The sequence below is a fragment of the Hippopotamus amphibius genome, chromosome 11 (assembly GCF_030028045.1).
Source record: "Hippopotamus amphibius kiboko isolate mHipAmp2 chromosome 11, mHipAmp2.hap2, whole genome shotgun sequence".
Lineage (NCBI taxonomy): Eukaryota > Metazoa > Chordata > Mammalia > Artiodactyla > Hippopotamidae > Hippopotamus > Hippopotamus amphibius.
The window spans coordinates 15,578,421-15,595,884 of record NC_080196.1 but is presented as its reverse complement, the minus strand read 5'-3'; the positions used below and the strand labels follow the sequence as shown (position 1 = coordinate 15,595,884).

Genomic DNA, 17,464 nt, shown 5'->3' with positions numbered 1-17,464 from the left:
TACGGCATCACGAAAAGGTTTAACGAGAAATTCAACCAAACACACAACCACCTAGCCAGGTGAGCTCAGTCTTTAGACTTTGGAAAGAAATCAGCTTTGTGCAGCTGGCAAAGAGAATTACACAAAGCTGGAAGCAGAGGCAGCTAACCAGATGAGATAAATATGGGAAATGGGGAAAAGCTTGGCATAAATGGTTTCCCATACAGGAAAAAACCCCACAGTGCATTTCCAGTAGGCACTTGACACAAAGCTCCCCCTCCCTCCCCCACCCAATGCTTCATCTCGGACCAAGTCCAGTGTGTGTGAGGGGAGGAGGGTGGGGATGGAGGCCGAAGAAAAAGGAGGATAATCTGCACCTTTGTTTTTCTTCTCAAACATACACCCATGCATACCTACACAAATAGTTTAAAGTGCTGGTGTCATTTGTTTTGACCCCACCACCACTTTGCATATTGTGGAAATCTACCTAGAGTAAACTGGCTGGGGCTTCCGTGGTTTTGTTTGTATTTTTCCTAAGGGATGTATTTTCCATTCAATTGAACGTGTGAATCGAGTGCCTACCATGTGCCTACCACTGTGTCGGGCACATAGCATTTCAATTTAACTGTTCTTTGTGTTGAGGTTTGTTTTTTAGATGACTCCCTCATTCCCACGGTCTTTAGCATCCAAGGAATGGATTTGAGACACTCTGCCACATTGCCAGCGGGAGATGGCCGTCTCCCCCCGGCCAATGGGAAAGCCATTCTTGTACATAACTGGTAGGATTTGCAGCTGTCATGAAGCCTCCAACTTGGGACACCATGCCTGAAGAGTTAAGCGAGAGATGCCCTGGCATCCTGTCCTGCTTTTGCTACATCCCCGACTTCCCTTGGTCCAACTCACTCTTTCACAGAAGGGGAATCGGTTCTGGCCAGGACTCTTGCAGCCCCCAACACAGTGGGAGCTCCCTGTTCTCACCAGCTAAAGTAAATGCCACTGATAGAACGCTACTCACAACGGGGGGATGTCTTTCTCCCCAGAGGCCTCTCCATCTGACCCCATCCTGAGAAGTGGTCTCCCTGAGTGCAGTATAAGAGAGCCCTTTCCCCAGTCACGGGAGCCCAGGAAGCCCAAGGACGGAGGGACCCACACCTGCTGCTCCTTGGGGCTGCTATGTCAGCTGACCTGGTTCTCCTTCCAAATGGGCCACCCCTGTCAGCGAGCTCCAGTTGCTCCAAGCACCCCCTCCTGAGGAAGGAAGGACGATGGGGCAAAGCTTCTTGCAGAGGCTGTTAAACCTTAGATCACACACGTTTAGATGCTCTGATCAGTAGAGGTTCTCCACCTCTGCTTAAATAATTTGAATTAGCAAAAACCGCTTCAAAGTAAACAATTAAATTGAAATGGTGATGGGTGCCACAGGAATGCTTAAATGGCAGCTTAAAAAATTAAAAAAAAGAAATCTAAATCCACAAAGAACTCCTAAGTAGGCATTTGCTACAAATCAACTTCAAACTGACAAGTACATTGGGGGCAGGGAAGTGGGAGTGGTTTATGGAGACAGGAAAAATCCACAACAGCTTAGAGGGGCAGAACTCGACTAGTCTTCTGTATCTTCGACAAATATTTGAAAACAGTTTCTTCATCCGAAAGGCTGTGGAGGATCTCTTGACCTCCTAGTGGGACACGCAGTCCATAGCTTAAATTGAATTATGACAGTAATTTAAATATTCCTAAGAAGAGCTGAAGAAATCCATTTCATACTTTTGCATGACTTCAAGTTTACAGTTCCTGCAGTTCCATTCCAAATTAGCAGACCCCAAAGACATGCATTCTGCGGAGAAGGCACGGCTTGAAATGCTATTAAGGAAGATTGCTGTTTTCGAGTGGGCCAGGTGGCCAGACCCCATTCTACAGCCCATCCATCAGGCACAGCAAGCCAATCCGGGAGGGAAGGAGGAAAAGGACGGGTGAGAGACACCTGATTGCACATTTTCTCACTTGCTGACTCATCCAGGAGATTTTGGAGCCTGGGGCAAGGCAGGACTTTTCCAAGGGAGCCTGCAACTGTGCGTTTAGACAATTTTTTGTTTTAATTCATTAAAATGTCAGCTTTGTTCTGAAGTTTGTAGTTTACTTCATGATACTATCTTGGAGGAAGAAGGTAGGAAGGGACAACACTGCATGACAGATGTTCTGGTTCCGTAATAAAAAAATATTGGTTTATAAGGGGAGTCCACACAAAGCATGATCAACTACACATAAAGTCTTCCACCAGCGGGAGCTTTTCCAAATCGTAAGCATCAAAGAGATCGCTGATGCCTTCTTCCTCCCCAAGGCTTAGGAGATAGTCTTCTTGGAGCAGGGGAGGCAGTAAGTTCACAAATGGTCCTTCTAGGTTGGAAGGAATTTGGTCCTCAGTCTGCTGTAAAAGGTTGGTTGGGGAGGCCAAAGGAGAAAGGTTTGCCATAGAAATTGAGCAATCACTATGTCCTGAGTTGGTTGAAGCCAAGTCTGCAAGGAAAAAGTTGGCGGAAGCAAGAAAAGTTAGGCAAAAATCAAATTAATTTCAGGGAAGCATATACATGTGACTGTTATAAAAGCATGCACTCTCTGCTAAGGACAATTAGATGACATGACAGTATAGATCACCTTTTATACTGACAGGCACTGTCAGCAGTGACTCCAATCAGGTCTTTTTTGTTCTCGTCTACTTACTCAACTTTTAAAATACTGACTGTTAGCAAACAAGAATACCTGTAGCTTCAAAGATTAGAGGCTAACAAGTTCAAAAACGTCCTGCTATCAATTAGTCATTCTTTAAAGAAAAACAAAAGAAAACAAAACACGCAGACTGAAAAGTTGGCTCCCTTAGTAGAGATCCCTGATTTTAATTTAGTCTTTTTTGAACAACTAGCTTATTAAAGATACTTCTAAAAACACATCCTCTTTGAAGTTCTAGGGTGGGGAAAAAAAAACAAGTGGTTTTTTGTTTTACCATTTGAGGTAGCTTCCCCCCTGCCCCCCCCCCCCCCGCCGCAATATTAAGTCAGACTTGATTACTTAAATGACTCTTATTCTTGCTGCTATATTGGAAGAAAATTAAATACTTATCTCCAATCTGAAAAAACAAAAAGACTGCAAAAACCTTCCTTTGCTGTAGGGACAGTGGAGGGAGGAATTACATTTATTTTCCCAGGGTTTGCCTCCCTTATTCTCTCTCCATCACATTGGGGGTAAAAATTAAGATAAAACTTCTCTGGCAAAAGGCTTCTCTCTCCAAACTTTTTTTCAGTTCCCTCTCTAATGATCTCTGCGGTATCACTCAGCGGTGTGCGGCCAAGTGTAGCTGGTGATTCACTCAGACAGCTCACAGCTTCACTCCTCGTTTCTGCCGGTTTTCCAAAACACTGTAGAGAAATGGTTTCTGCCGATAGCAAAAGCCTGAAGGGACTACATTAAGTGGGTGGAGGAGCCCTTTGCCCAAGATCATTATTTTCTTCTGCAAACTATTCAGAATGCTTTTGTAAAAAAAATGTTGCTTTAATCACATTAATAACAGAAATGTTTGTTTCTTGCCCATACTTGTGATCCTGATACAGGATTCTTCTAGTCACCTTCATTTTTAACATAGTTTCCAAATGACAGAAGTGGAATTTTTACCTTTGGAAGTGGGTTTAGGGATATTCCCATTGTGGTCTTGGTTGTTTGTTTTCATTGGACTGTGTGTTTCAGTCTCTTCTGGACACAAATAAACCTCAATGGGTCCTTGGGTACTTGCCAAATGTATTTGTAGGCTCTTTGAACAGAACAAGTGAGAGAAGTTCAGACTGAAAGTTCTTTTGGGAATGAAAACTGTAGTAATTTTCAGCAAAAAATGGAAAATAAGGGTAATTTTCATTGTTCCGTTTGCCTCTCCACTGGTAGTCCACCTTAATCAACGCCTGTCATCCTTTAGAGCAGGGGGCTGCAAACTGCAGCCTGAGGGTCCATCCTCTCCAATAACTGACTTTGTAAATAAAGTTTTATTGGCAAAGTCACGCCCATTCCCACTGTCACTGTGTAGCCTCTGGCTGTCACCTCCCCCCCCCACACACACACTATAATGGCAGAGCTGGGCAGCTGAATAGTCCCAACAGACTATAGGGCTCACACAGCCAATAAGATTTACTGTCTGGCTTCTGTAAAGAAAAAGTTTGCTGATCCCTGCCAAGAGGAGGTGAGTTTTTAAAAAAACATATATATTCCTTTTATGCAAACTATTTAAACGGCTTTTAAGTGTTCCAAATACAGTTTTTCCATGTTATTATTCTTAAAAGTAGGGCTTTTTTATGTTGAACTTTAATAGCCACTGGATGAATAGTATTCTTAAATGCTAGGAACTGAGTTTAATACGAGAATGCAGCACACTAATATTTAAAATTCTTCTTCATCTAGGTCATAGAGTGAGAACTCTACCCTAGATTGGGAGCTTGCAAATTTCATTCTCTTTTTATTTTCTATGCATTCTTTTACTACATTTCTTTATCTTATAATTATAGTCTAGGCCTATATTATCAAAGTATATCTGAACGCAATCACAAAAATATGCTCCTTGTTTTCTCACAATTTTCTAGTCTATCAATTAACCCAAAGTCCCATTTGATTTCTTAAAAGTAAATGTGTTATAAATGATAAATTCTTAAAATGTGCTAAGATAAATTAGGGAGCTACTTTAAAACATTTATATCTCCACTCACGGTGGGGACCATATCCAGAGTCATCAACATAAAATTCCTCACCGGTTCAAACTGATCAGAACAACCAGCTAAAAAATTATGAAAAAGAAAATACAAGAGGGACAGGTCCCCATGAACCACTTTGAGTTGAATGCCCTGCTATGTTAAAATCAGACTTTTTGGACACTCAATACATATCAAACTGTTGAAATGTTTTTAAGGTTAGGATTAAGTAAAACAGATGGGGAAGAACTATCAAGCTTTTAGGAGAATACAGACTTTAACCAGGAGTCAATGATTCCTTAACACCAGGCATTCCAAAAAGATCTCCACAGATGAACAAAGACATTATCTCCTTACCTCTATTGGGTCAGGCACTTCAAGTCTTGTTTCTGGAGGGGCTTTCACAACTATAACAGTTTGGTCTTTAAGGCCACTGATTTTTCGAATATCTTGATATGTAACATAAGCTAACGTAACAAGCGTTAAGGAAATCTTCCAACTAATCGTCTGGGATGTAACCATTATGAAGATAACAAAGTAGATGACTGGAAAATTTTTAAAGTATTTTCTCTCTTAGAAGAATGCATCTGTCTCTCCTTCTAGTTCTTTAACTATATGGGATCTCCCTTGAATATATGGGATTTCCCATGAATCTTCTTTTCTGGTTGAAATCCTAAACAGCAAAACAAGTGCCTAGCTTTTTTTTTCCTTTCCATTTCTAAGGCCATGGCTGCTTTATTAAACACAGAAACAAATAGTTAAATTCAACTCTCAAAAAGAAAACTGACACCCAATTTGGTCAGGGATTTTCAAACCAGATTCCTCTGGAGCACAGGTATCCCGTGAATCCAGTGAAGTATTCCGTCACTCACACTGACCGACGGCAGGCCCTAATTTACAGAAAGCACTTAAGCTCTATTAACCGTATTGTTGTTGAAACTCCAGTAACTTCTGTCACTTATTAGAAAGCGGCAGCAGCCACCCAGATGAATGAATGAGCAGAAGATCTATACATCTGTGGAAGAACTCCGAGCACTGCTCAGGCAGACAGCTTGTTTTCTTAAGTGCACCTGGGCTGGTTGTGTCATATATTGCCTACCGATAAGCGTGTCGTTATTTCTCTGTTAGAAAAATTATCCTTTGTATGATATCATGAACTATAATATTTCAGTGTTCACAAGGAGCAAGGCAGCTTCCAGGTGCTCTGCAACCTAAATGATTTAGGAAAAGAGAGTAGAATGATATTTCAGTACTCTCAGTAGTTACTTCTGAGCACGGAACAATTCTTGAAAGTGCCCTGACAGTCAAATCTAAGAGGATGTTAAGGAGACATGTGGTACTTAGCATATGATAAAAGTACGCATGCCAGCTTGCCTAGAGAGACAGGCTTTGACTTGGTGCTACAAGAGAATAGGTCGCATAGCTTCCTTTTATAAGGGACGTGGAATAACAGAATTAATGCACAATGTCTTTAGCTGGTTGCTTTTTATATTAACTTACAAAAAATGCCCGGGATAAAACGGCAAGTCACAACCCAACAAAGGCATTTCCGGAGGTAATATAATGTAGTGAATAGTCTGTGATCTAACATGTTTAATACAGAAATAGGACTTACACAGCCTAGAGGAAATGATGTCCCTTAGATGAGTAGCTTTTTATTAGAAACTGAAGTGAGCTATGAACCTACTGTCCAGAAAAAAAGCATATTCAACCAAAATCTGCATGTACATTTAGGGACATCTATCACAGACTATCATCTTTAAGTCTCAGTAGTTCAGACAGCAACTAATTCAGTGTTGAGCTTGACAGGACAGCTCGAGCAGGATTCTGGGTTTCAGGTCATCGTCTGTCTCATCAAGGAAGCCAATTGCTGTCTTTATAGAAGACTTGACAGTTATGAATTTTTTTCTGAGAACAGTGGGGAAACTGATAACGAGGTACTTACCCCACAGCCCACTGTCAAAAAGCTATTGACAACAACCTATTAAAAATAAAAGCTCATCTACAATTACCCAACATGCTGCAGGAAGGAAAATTTCAACACATCTGTGAACAAGCTGTACCAAATTCGGAACTGGATGGCCAATTGAAATCAATTGTGCAAACACATTCTCTAATCTTACAAACTTAGAAGTGCTTCCACTGTGGCTCCCTCCTGAATTTGCTTCTTGGGTTAGAATGCACCCTGCAAGGAAGCTCTCATTTTCTGCAACAAAGGCCCCAGGGAAAGCTAACGTAGGTGACAAGGCTATAAGTTGCCAATCACAGGTAACAACCACATTTCCTCCTGGAAGGGGCTCCCGACGAAACAATGTAGGAAACAGCCCAGATAGAGCTATTCTTGTTTCTTCCCAGGTAAACCCACTCTGGCCACCACTGGGAGGTCAAATCATCACACCTCTTCTCTGGCTCACAGATCATCAGCTGACAAGGTTAATCTTCTGGCCAACAGGAAATGAACAATCGGAGTTTCCAAAAACTGCTTGAATTGGAGAAGAAATGTCCCCATAACTCCAACAGAAAGCCAACTAGAGACGAGATACTAGAAGAAACTGGGCAGGTCACATTTTATTTTCTGTCTAACGAAGATAAACGTGGACCCAAAATTAGAGATGGGATTACTTAAAATACTGGTTTTGTTTTCTACCAATAACCGAGAAAACTGCAAAATCTTCTTGTCAACACGATGAAGTAATCTCTCTCCTCTATGGCCTGAAGTGAGGTGATGAACAGTAAGTTTTCTTCAGGTGGTCAACAGATTGTCAGCCAGTTGCGAACAAGAGTTGGCTTTTTATATGTTTCCTTCCAAGGACTAATGCTTGTGGATGAATGGGTAAACTGAGATCTCTTAGGCCTTGAGGTGGTCCTGAAATCAGTTTTTGGTGTTGTGATTCAGCATGATATGCTTTAAAAATTATAGAATGATTCTTCTGTACTCTTTCAATTCCCTCAACTATAGTTCAATCACACAGATTCAACAAATCCCAACTGACTCTAATATCTGATGACAAGAAAATAGAATATGAGAACCCCAACAGAGACAGCTAACACCCACCCAAAATCTGGGAAGCCCAAGACGAATCTGCTGAATGTTATCATTAATATGAATAGTGACACCTTATGTATCTCATTAATCGCTGCCTTACGCTCTGGGTGTATCCATATGTCCCAACCACGCATGAAAACAATGCTTTAAAAAACAGTTCCCACTTGGCTATCAAAAGATATATGGGAGGATGCAGTCTAATGACTATCATTCCATAAATACTGAACACACACACATGCTTACTAGCACGAAGCTAGAGTAAAATTCTATTCTGTGAATAAGGGTCAGATCGTCAACCCTGGAAACAGTCTGGAAGGCACTAACCCCACCCCCACCCCCGTCCCCCGGAACAGGTGGCACAAAGGATATCTTTGATTCTCTGAATCCTCGGTTAACAGTTTGAGGTCCAGGGTGCAGCTTTGGATCAGTTCATCTAATTTCTTCTCTTCCTGACTGAGCTCGGTCACTTCCTTTGACAGGCCTTGACACTGGGCCAGCATGCCCCCGTCCTCAGACAGACTGCAGCCCCTGGAAACCCAAACACAGATTCTGCACGGCTGCTCAACAGGCCAAAGGGGAGAGGGGGAAAGGGAGGGCTGGGAGAAATGGTCCTTTGGGTAAACCTCCCATCGTGATGCAGGAGGTCACACTGCTTGTTATCCAAGTGTTAAAATTAGAACATTTATACATATGTTTTCATACGTACAGTCCTTCACTTTTCACACCATAGAAATTAAGCGAAGAAACACTGCTATTTTCAGGTTTCTTTCCTCCAGAGGAGGCCTGTTTCTTCAGAAGACTCAAATTCAAAGGGCAAAAGGAGGCGGCTCCTTCCTGCCACATGCCTCCCAGCGGGGAAAAAGAAACGGGGGAAAAAGGATAGAAAGACAGAGCAAGATAGAAAAATGTGAAGGGAAAGATGGAATGGTTCAAAATTCAACCAAACGTCATTCCAAAAAAAGCATGGAAGAGCTAGGTAATTTCTGACCGTCTTATACCAACAACTAAAAAGGAAAAGGAGGTTAAGAAAACAGATATACATGCTGGATGCAAGGACAAAAACTAACCCCCAACAGGCTTATCTCAACCACAGGCTAAAATGGGTCACTGAATCGTCGCAAAATTCCAAAAAAGTACAAAAAAACTACCTGTTCATTTTATCATGTTTGAAGTAGTGTTTTTTTCAAAGCCAACCCATAACAGGTTTATTCCTTCCAATGATGCTTTAATAGTTCCTTCTAAAATACTGGGTGTTCACATGCTCTGTCCATAATTCACAAATGACATTATCATACATTTAATCATACATGTGGGTGTGTAGATGACAAGTATTATCATCCTGGCTTTCCAGAAGGAACCGAGGCATTTGAGTCTTGACTTAATTTACACAGAAAGTGAGTTAATCTGCAATGAGAACCACGGAATAAAGATACCTGACAACTATGCGTACACACAGATGTGTTGATACACAGCCACAGAGAGTTTCTAAATTCCTGTCAGAGACAAGCCACAGATCTGTGCAAGCATCTCTTAGGTTACACATGTGCGCATACACGTAGATACCACGGTGACAGATGAACAGCATTTTACTTTACATCTGCAGGGCCCCATTTAATCCCAGGATCCCCTTGCTTGAGGCTAATTGAATATAAACCCTTTTATCTCTGACAGCATCTAAACAGAAGGTCTCTTTGTAAAGAGACTTTGAACTTCTGGCTAAGGAGTTGAGGAGGGGAGAGAGAAGGAGAGAGAAGAAAAAGGTAGGAAAGAAAAGGAATGAAGTGTGCGCATGGGTGTGAACGCTGGGGCTGGGAGAAGCCCCTGTGCAGTTTGCAAGGACCCCAGAGCCAGTGAATGGGGGGTGCGGGGTGGGGATGGGACTGGTACTCACATCCACTGCACGTTGTTTTTAGACTTCTTCTTAATGAGGTGGATGCCTTCCAGTACATTGGTGATGTCATAAATCCTTCTCTTTTGCACCTTCAGCACCTCGGCTGCCTTGTTCAAATCCAAGACCCCATCAGGTGATTGGCTCAGTAGCTGAATGAACTTCTTGGTGAGCAGACCAAGTGATGTATCATACCGTGTTTTTTCTGAGGGAGATTTTGGAGCTTAAAGAAAAACAAAAACCGAGCGGGTAGGGGGATAGGGGGAAAGGTAAAGAAATGAAGGGTTTCTTTGCAGTCAAGCAAGCCTCCTTTCCCCCAGCAGCCCAGGTATTAGTGTCGGAAGCAAAGCTGTTGTTGCTGATGTTTTGGTGAGTTACAGAAAGCTCTGAAATTGCTTTATTAGAAAAGGAAGGGACAGTAAAAATTCCTGTTTGATTAAAGCGTTTTACTGTGAATTTCTCAGTAGTTTCTACTTTGGCTTACCCTACTCCCTGGGTCTACTGAAGTATCTCACACAGAGTAGGTGCTCAAAAATATCTGTTGAATGAATGAAAAAGTGCTGTAGCCTCAGGGGATCAGCACATGTGGCGCCTAGCTTGATGGGGTCAGGCTACAAATCTCTTCAGTATCTGATGACAGGGCCCAGACAGACCCACCCTAACTGGACTTTCAGGCTCTGGTGTCTCTGTGTGTATATAACTTATTCACCAACTTTTCAAATCATGGAGATGAAGAATACCTGGAAATCTCTTTCAGTCCAATCTCCCCATCCCTCTGGAATGAACTGTCCTCATTTAATATTGTATTTATTCTCCTATAGGTGCACAGGTCAAGGGTTTAACTTAGTATGACACACAATTTGTGGACTGCCTAATTGATAACTATAGGATAGGAGAGGACAAAGTCTACATTAATTTAGTCTTTGCATTGAATGCCAGAGATGTAAAGGACTATTTAACTATTTCCAACCTCCTTTTCTCTCTCTCCCAAAAGAAACAATGATTGTGTCTGATGGAAATGGAAACTAGCTGCAATTTATGGGTCTCAAATGAATTCTTACACTGCCATAGGCTGAACTAGAGATTTAGGCCAGCACAGACATCACCTACGCCCAGCAAGCCCTGGTCCCTGAAGTAAGATCCATGAAGGAAACTTGAAGATAGATTTGACTATAGAATGGTGCCGAAGAGCTTGAATTCTGAGTTGAAAAATGAGACTGCGCACATCGGAAGAGGCCTCCCCTGAAGTCAGTATTCAGGTACCGGAGTGACTCTGTAAACCTTTCGCTGGATGTCTGCAGACATCGTACTTATTTTTTGGATAGGCACAGATAGAAATGAAAAAGAATCAAACATGCCAAAATTATCCACACCTCGGCACCCCTTCAGCCACAAGCTCTGAAAGTTGGGAAGCTCACACCCAAAGAGGAAGAGGTGACGGAATCCTTACTTTTTGGACTATCTGGACTTCGGAGTGCAGCTCTTCCTTTGCCCTTGGGGGTTTTTAAACCATCTGAGAGGTACTGCTGACCGCTTTCTCCTAGCTCCAGCCTGCGCTTTGCCTGGAATAAGGAGAGTAGAGTCGTTGGTCGCTGGTCACATGGACGATCACCGGTGAGGCTGTGATCTGGCCCTTGCCAGACGCCGCAGGTTTGCACCAGCCTTCCCTGCCCCTCTCCGCCCCACTCAGGGTGGGTCTCGGTTCTCTCCAGCCGGGGCTCGGCTCTGGGGCGGGGCTCTCACCACCAGCGCTCAGATGGACAAATCCAACCATCCTTCAGGGTTAGGCTCTGCAGCCCCTCTGTTCATTTACTCATTGATTCAACATACGTGCCAGGCATGGGGCTGGAGACTAAGAATACCCCAGGCACCATGGAACTTAAATTTGCTTTTCCCCAGCAAACCTCTGCTGCCGTCTTCATCTCTGACCTGGGCTAAACCCCCTTCCTTGTGCTCCCCACACACCCTGTGTTTACTGGTATCATAACACTTGCTGGATATGAGTTATTTTACTTATCTGTTTCTCATTTCCTTTAAGGCAGGGAGTGTTTCCCATTTATCTTTGTATACCTAGGCCTTGGCACAGAGCCTGGGTTTCTGTAGGTATTCAGTCACACACACTCTCTCTCTATATATTCAATGAAAGAAAGAGTGATTGAATAGTAACACAACTAGTCACAGACTACACATCCTCATTCATCAGAATAACAGATACTGCAAACACTCAATCTTGGGCTTCAACTAGGATTATTTTCCCCATTTTGTCATCAAACTGGGCAAACAAGAAGTTCTCAGCCAAGTTTTGAATCTGATTTTCACTTTAGAAATGTCCACTTCATGTCTTCTATGTACTGGGCTCTGGATGTAAGGAACAGAGGTAAGCGAGACAGGTAAGAGTCCCTTGGTTCCTAGTGCACAGAGTCCAGGAGAGAAGCCAGGTAATTAAATAAGGAATTGTTGAGGACTGACTGCATGGGTGTGAAGGGCGTTCAGACAGGGGTGGTACCCACGAGACACCCATATGGCAATGTGCATTTAGGCTCATTTCAGGGCGGGATGCTTCTAATGAGGAGATTCACAATTTCAAAATAAGTCCCCATGACACAGAAATCAAAGTCCAGCTTCCCCATGGAAAGTTATCAGCTAACCTTGCTCTGTTCACTACAGTAGCCACCAGCCACAGGTGGCTCATCCAAACTAACACTTGCTGTCCGTGTAAAACACACGTTGGATTTCAAAACGTAGCACAGAAAAGGTTGAAAGAGCTCAAGAATCATTTTTATGTTGATTACACGTTAAGATGATGCCGTTTTGGCTTTATAAAATATTATTAAATAAGATACTATTAAAATTATCATTTCACCTTTTTCCGTGTGTGTGTGTGTGTGTGTGTGTGTGGGTATCCTTTTACTATGTGGCCTGCTTTTGTGGCACACATTATCTTTCTGTTAGGCAGTCCATCATCACTTCAAAGGCCTAGGAATGACAATTAGCAAATTAACTTTCTTAATTTCATTGTCTACTCCCAAATGCACTGTCAAATCCTTGTGTGGGCCTGTTGCTTTGGTTGGCCCAGTGAACATTCCCTCTTCATCAGGCAAAAGCTCCCTGACTGTTCTTTGGGGCGCATCCCTCCCCTCTCACAGACTAAGAGTGCGATGGTGCACACAGGTGCCCGGGGCCGGGCTGGTCTTAACGCTCCATCCTCCCCCTCCCCCACAATGACTGCAGTCCTTTTGGCACAGGACCAACGCTGGCTGAACAAAGGCAACCCCAGGAATTTTTCTGGAACTACGGGTAGGAAGGGTGTGCCTTCTTAGTAAGGTTGATAAGCTGGTAGCCAGAAGCTACCTAAAAATGATGCCTCCCCAGGGGAAAGCAGAGTGGAGAAACAGAGAGAAAAGGGTCTGAAGCCATTATTCAAAACTGTGGGTCAGGACATGCAGTTGGCCTTCCCCAGATTTTTCAGTTACGTTAGCCAACAGAGTCTCCTTTTTGCTCAAAGCACTCTGAGTTGGGCTCCTGAAAGTGTGGTGGGGACGTGACAGCCTGTGGACATGGCTGGGTCAAGAGGGGCTCCAGGGCAATGGGCAGCTGGCATGAAGAGGGGCAGGGTGTGCTGGTCACTTCTTGGGACCTTTGGGAAATGATCACTGATAGAGATAAGCTTCTTTGTTGGAAGCTTACCTAAAAGTAGAGACGGAGAAAACAGCTTTGCTTTGGAGGCTTTTTCTCTCTGTAGAAAGCAATCCAAGAAGATACAGAGCTGTATCCTCTGCCCCTGCTAAAGTCCACAGAAGGCAGGCAAAATGGGAAAAGAGCTTGGGCCGCTGAACTCCTGGCCCCTTCAGGCTGCACTCTCCTTGAACTCTCAGAATAAAGAAACACCCACTGCCCAGCAGCCTGGGGACATTTTCATTTTTGCCCCCCCATCCTCAGCTATTATTTCAAATTGATTTGAGGCTAAGGCCGGTGGAAGCAGTGAGCTGTAGGCTGGGGAAATTCTGAGATCTGTTGCTAAGAAACTGAGATCTAACTTCAAGGACCAGGATGAGTCAGGTTGTGTGACTTTGGTAACCAAGCACCAAACCACAGAGTTGACCAAATCTCAATACTAGATAGAAAATCTACTACATCTGAAAGGCACCAGAAAAAGCAAAGGCCTACGAGACCTCAGTCTCTAAGGGAATCAATCACTAAACCTATAAATTTACACCAAAAAGAAATGAGCTGTGAAAGAAGGGCAGCCCCAGAAAATGGTCCCAAAGAGTAGAAATCAGGGTGGCCATCTTGGCTGCACAATCAAGTCACATTTCCAGCAGTCTCCAAGTGCCTGCTATTCCTACTGAGGACATGACACCCTTTGGGAGGTGACTACCGGGTGTGATCTCCCCTTTTCCAAATGGATGTTTCTGTTGGGTTATCCTGTTACCTTTCCTCCACTGTTTAGTGACTGAGGACTAAACTGGACCACATAGTACCTGTAGGTCCTGGATCTGAGAACAGGCACAGTAACTGGACTCTCTTTTGGGGAAAGGCTACACATTTTGATATGTGATGGAACCGCATGACTTTAATGCTTACCTTGGCAAGCTGGAGCACGCATGCTTGTTAAAACAAACACGAAGGCAGATGGGAGGATTTAAACAGGGCAGGTAGTCTCTGCCTACACTCCCTTGCAATGGGCAGAGCACCAGCACAGGTGAAAAGCTCCTCTCGGTCGTCTCAATTTTTGTTTGCTCAAATGTGAACATCTTGCTGCATGGAGAGCTACCCTGTTTATAAACACATCTTCATATTACATGGTCCCTACCGGTAAAGCGACTAATGTATCTGGTGCCTAACAGGAGGCCCAGCCATTTGGTCCTAAGCAGGAGTAAAGGCTGAATATGAGTGATGCTATGTAGATCACCCTCACAGCATCTTTCTGAGGTATTATCAAGGGTGGCTTTTACTAGAAAGGAAGTATGTGCTAACTTTAGGACCTCAACCCCAACTATGATGACATAAGGAACAGTTGCACTGGTATGCGTTTTGGAAAACGTCCACGTGAAAATAATAGGAGTAACTGTCAGGCAGCCAAGCAGTGGGCCGAGGGGAACGTCCATGGTTTCTGTCTACCTGGCATTTGTTACCCCTAATTTTTCATTTGGGGAGCTTCTCTACAGTTCTTAGTTCAGGTGGTTTCTTTGTCTCCAGGTTTGAAAACAAAAGGCCAAACAAAAGGCCTGACACTGTTCAGTGTCTTAGGCTGGCCCTTCCCATCAAGGTTACAGAGTTGGGGACCTTAATCTGGGCCCACCAATCATTGGGGTCCAGTCAGAAGGCTAATATGCCTGGTTTACGGATGGTTTACCCGTGACCAAGGCAGGATGAATCATTCGGTGATGGGACTTTTGTCGGAAAGTACTGGGTTCTTTTCACTGGGACTTATCGGGCTGGTAGGATGTAGGAGCTCCCTGGGAACTGAGCCAGCAGAGAAGAAAGCAAAGTTAAGAGCTGCAGAGAGACTGAGTCCCAGTGCCTTCAGGGGAGGTGCAAGATCTCACCAGTCCCAAAGACAGATCTACCCTAGGTTTTCATTTGTGTGAGCCGACAGATTCCCTTTTCTGGTAGGAGATATCTGTTAGATTACTACCACTTGCAACCAAGAATCCTAGATACAGCCTTTTAGTATGAACTATAATGCACTCAACATTTGAGTGCTGACAGCACGTTATATGCCAGGTTAATCGCTTTCCACTTGACTATGTTATCTTATTTTTACAACAACCCCAGAAGGTAGTTGTTATTATTATTTCCTATTTTACAGGAGAAAGTGGTGGTTTAGAGCCCTTAAATAACTTTTCCAAGATCCCCACAGCCACTAAATATGGCTATTCCAAAGCCTGTGCTTATAACCACTCCATAAAATGATTGTAAAAGATTGCCACATAAAAATATTTGAAAAGTTATATTAAATTGATACCATCTTACTTTATGGTAAACTTAAAGGAGTTTTACTTTATTCATAATTAAAAAAAACTTTCCTTTATATAGTAAATGCACATAGTAATTCAAACAGCACAAATGGATATACATGGACAGCAAATCTTTCTCCCACTGTTTTTTTTTTTTTTAATTTTTATTGGCGTATAGTTGATTTACAATGTCGTGTCTCTCTCCCGCTCTTGGTCCCCAGTTCCATTCCTCAAAGGCAAGCACTACTAAGTTACTTAGATAGCCTTTTAGATGGTCTAGGTAAATACAAGTACATATATAGTTTTATACCACCACATCTTATCAAAATTTTTTTACACAAATGGTAGCAAACCACACACTATTAATAACATGTCTCAGAGTTTGGCCCCTATCAGTACACACAGAATGACCTCATTTTTTAGAGCTGTATAATATTGTATCCATTAATATACCATGATTTGTTTACTTAGCCAGACACCTGCTAATAGACATTCAACACTCCTCTGCTATAACCACTCTCCCAATAAATATTCATGACGGCATGGTGGGGTAGGCATTACAGTACCCATCGTGCACTGAGGCTGAGAAGCTAAGGATTTACCTAAAGGCTCAGTTAATAAGTCACAAAAACCAGGATTGAACTAAGGTCTGTTCGAATAATTTGTCGGTGACCATGACTTCCCCGCACTGATTGAGACGTGCCTCCTTTGCTGCCATGGCAATTTCTGGGCTGCTAGGACATGATTTCAGCATCACAGCACATGTATACTCCGGGTTTCCGCACTGGACCGTGAGCTCAGGTCTTAAGGAACTTAGTTTCCCCAGAGCCTTGCATATGGCATGTACTCAATCAAACTGACTCATTTATTTTGAATGAACCAAGGAATAAATTCCCGAAGTCTCCTGGCAGGTAAATCACAAAGCTCCAATATTACCAACCAGTAAGGGGGATATATATACATATATATACACAAACACATATATACATATATATATGTATATACGCACACACGTTTTAAACACATGCTGGAGGTTAATCTACATGTTTGGAAAGATTTTTAAGAAATATAAAGGGGAAAAAATTAAGGTTGCAGAAGGATATGTAGAATATGATCTCACAGGGGTAAAAAAAACTATAAAACTATAGACCTTAATATGAAATTTTCTGTGTATCCACAGGGGAAAAAAGTCTGGAAAGATCTGCATCAAATTTTAATGGAGATTATCTCTGAGAAGTAAAATTAAATATGAGGTAATGAGTCCATGTTTATAGTTCTGTAATATTTGGTTGGATTTTACAAAGTGATGTGTCTATACACACAGTAAATTTGTATCTTTCAAACTAACACTGCCACTTTTTGCAGTATATCCTGAGAACATTTACGTTGTTTCTAGGGTTTGTCTAATAAAAACAGCACAGCCCGTTTTTCGTATATTTATGCTTTTCCACATATGTCCAACATAAATGCCCAACCTCAGGAGAAAAATTCAGTAAGTTATTGTACATTGATATAATGGAGTGTTATACAATTAATAACGATGTACATCTGTATATGTGATTTAAGATAGCAGGTGTGAATAGTAAATTTTTATTTTTGTGGGAAAACTATGCATAGGAAGAAAGTATCTAAGGATATATAGCAAACAGCTTAAGAGTATTAATCTTTGGGTGGTAGGATTATGGTGATTTTATTTTCTTCTTCTCAACTTTTTGAAGTTCAACAAAAGAAGTCTGGTGGCTTATACCCATTCAATATGTATGGGTATGGGTTCGAAACAGAAACAGGGTATGTTATCAGAACGGGCATCCCATTTTCATGGTGGGAAGGGAAGTGGCGTTCTTACCTACCACTCAACGGAGTCACAGGA

At 42.5% G+C, this 17,464-nt stretch overlaps 1 protein-coding gene across 3 annotated transcripts in view; it reads right to left on the bottom strand.

Annotated features, from left to right (window-relative positions):
- Positions 1-506: 506 nt before the first annotated feature.
- The window catches only part of E2F3 (E2F transcription factor 3), a 69,368-nt gene continuing 52,410 nt past the window's right edge, over positions 507-17,464 (bottom strand). For 2 of the 3 annotated variants that reach the window (XM_057700503.1, XM_057700504.1), the window contains exons 2-7: positions 11,085-11,196; positions 9,638-9,839; positions 8,116-8,274; positions 5,058-5,172; positions 3,643-3,778; positions 507-2,493 (exon numbers count right to left, since the gene is read on the bottom strand). In XM_057700503.1, coding sequence (XP_057556486.1) covers positions 2,231-2,493; positions 3,643-3,778; positions 5,058-5,172; positions 8,116-8,274; positions 9,638-9,839; positions 11,085-11,196 — 987 coding nt within the window. In that variant the 3' untranslated portion in view covers positions 507-2,230. Of the gene's footprint in view, positions 2,494-3,642; positions 3,779-5,057; positions 5,173-8,115; positions 8,275-9,637; positions 9,858-11,084; positions 11,197-17,464 lie in introns of all 3 variants that reach the window. The other variant, XM_057700502.1, reaches the window with a different exon arrangement.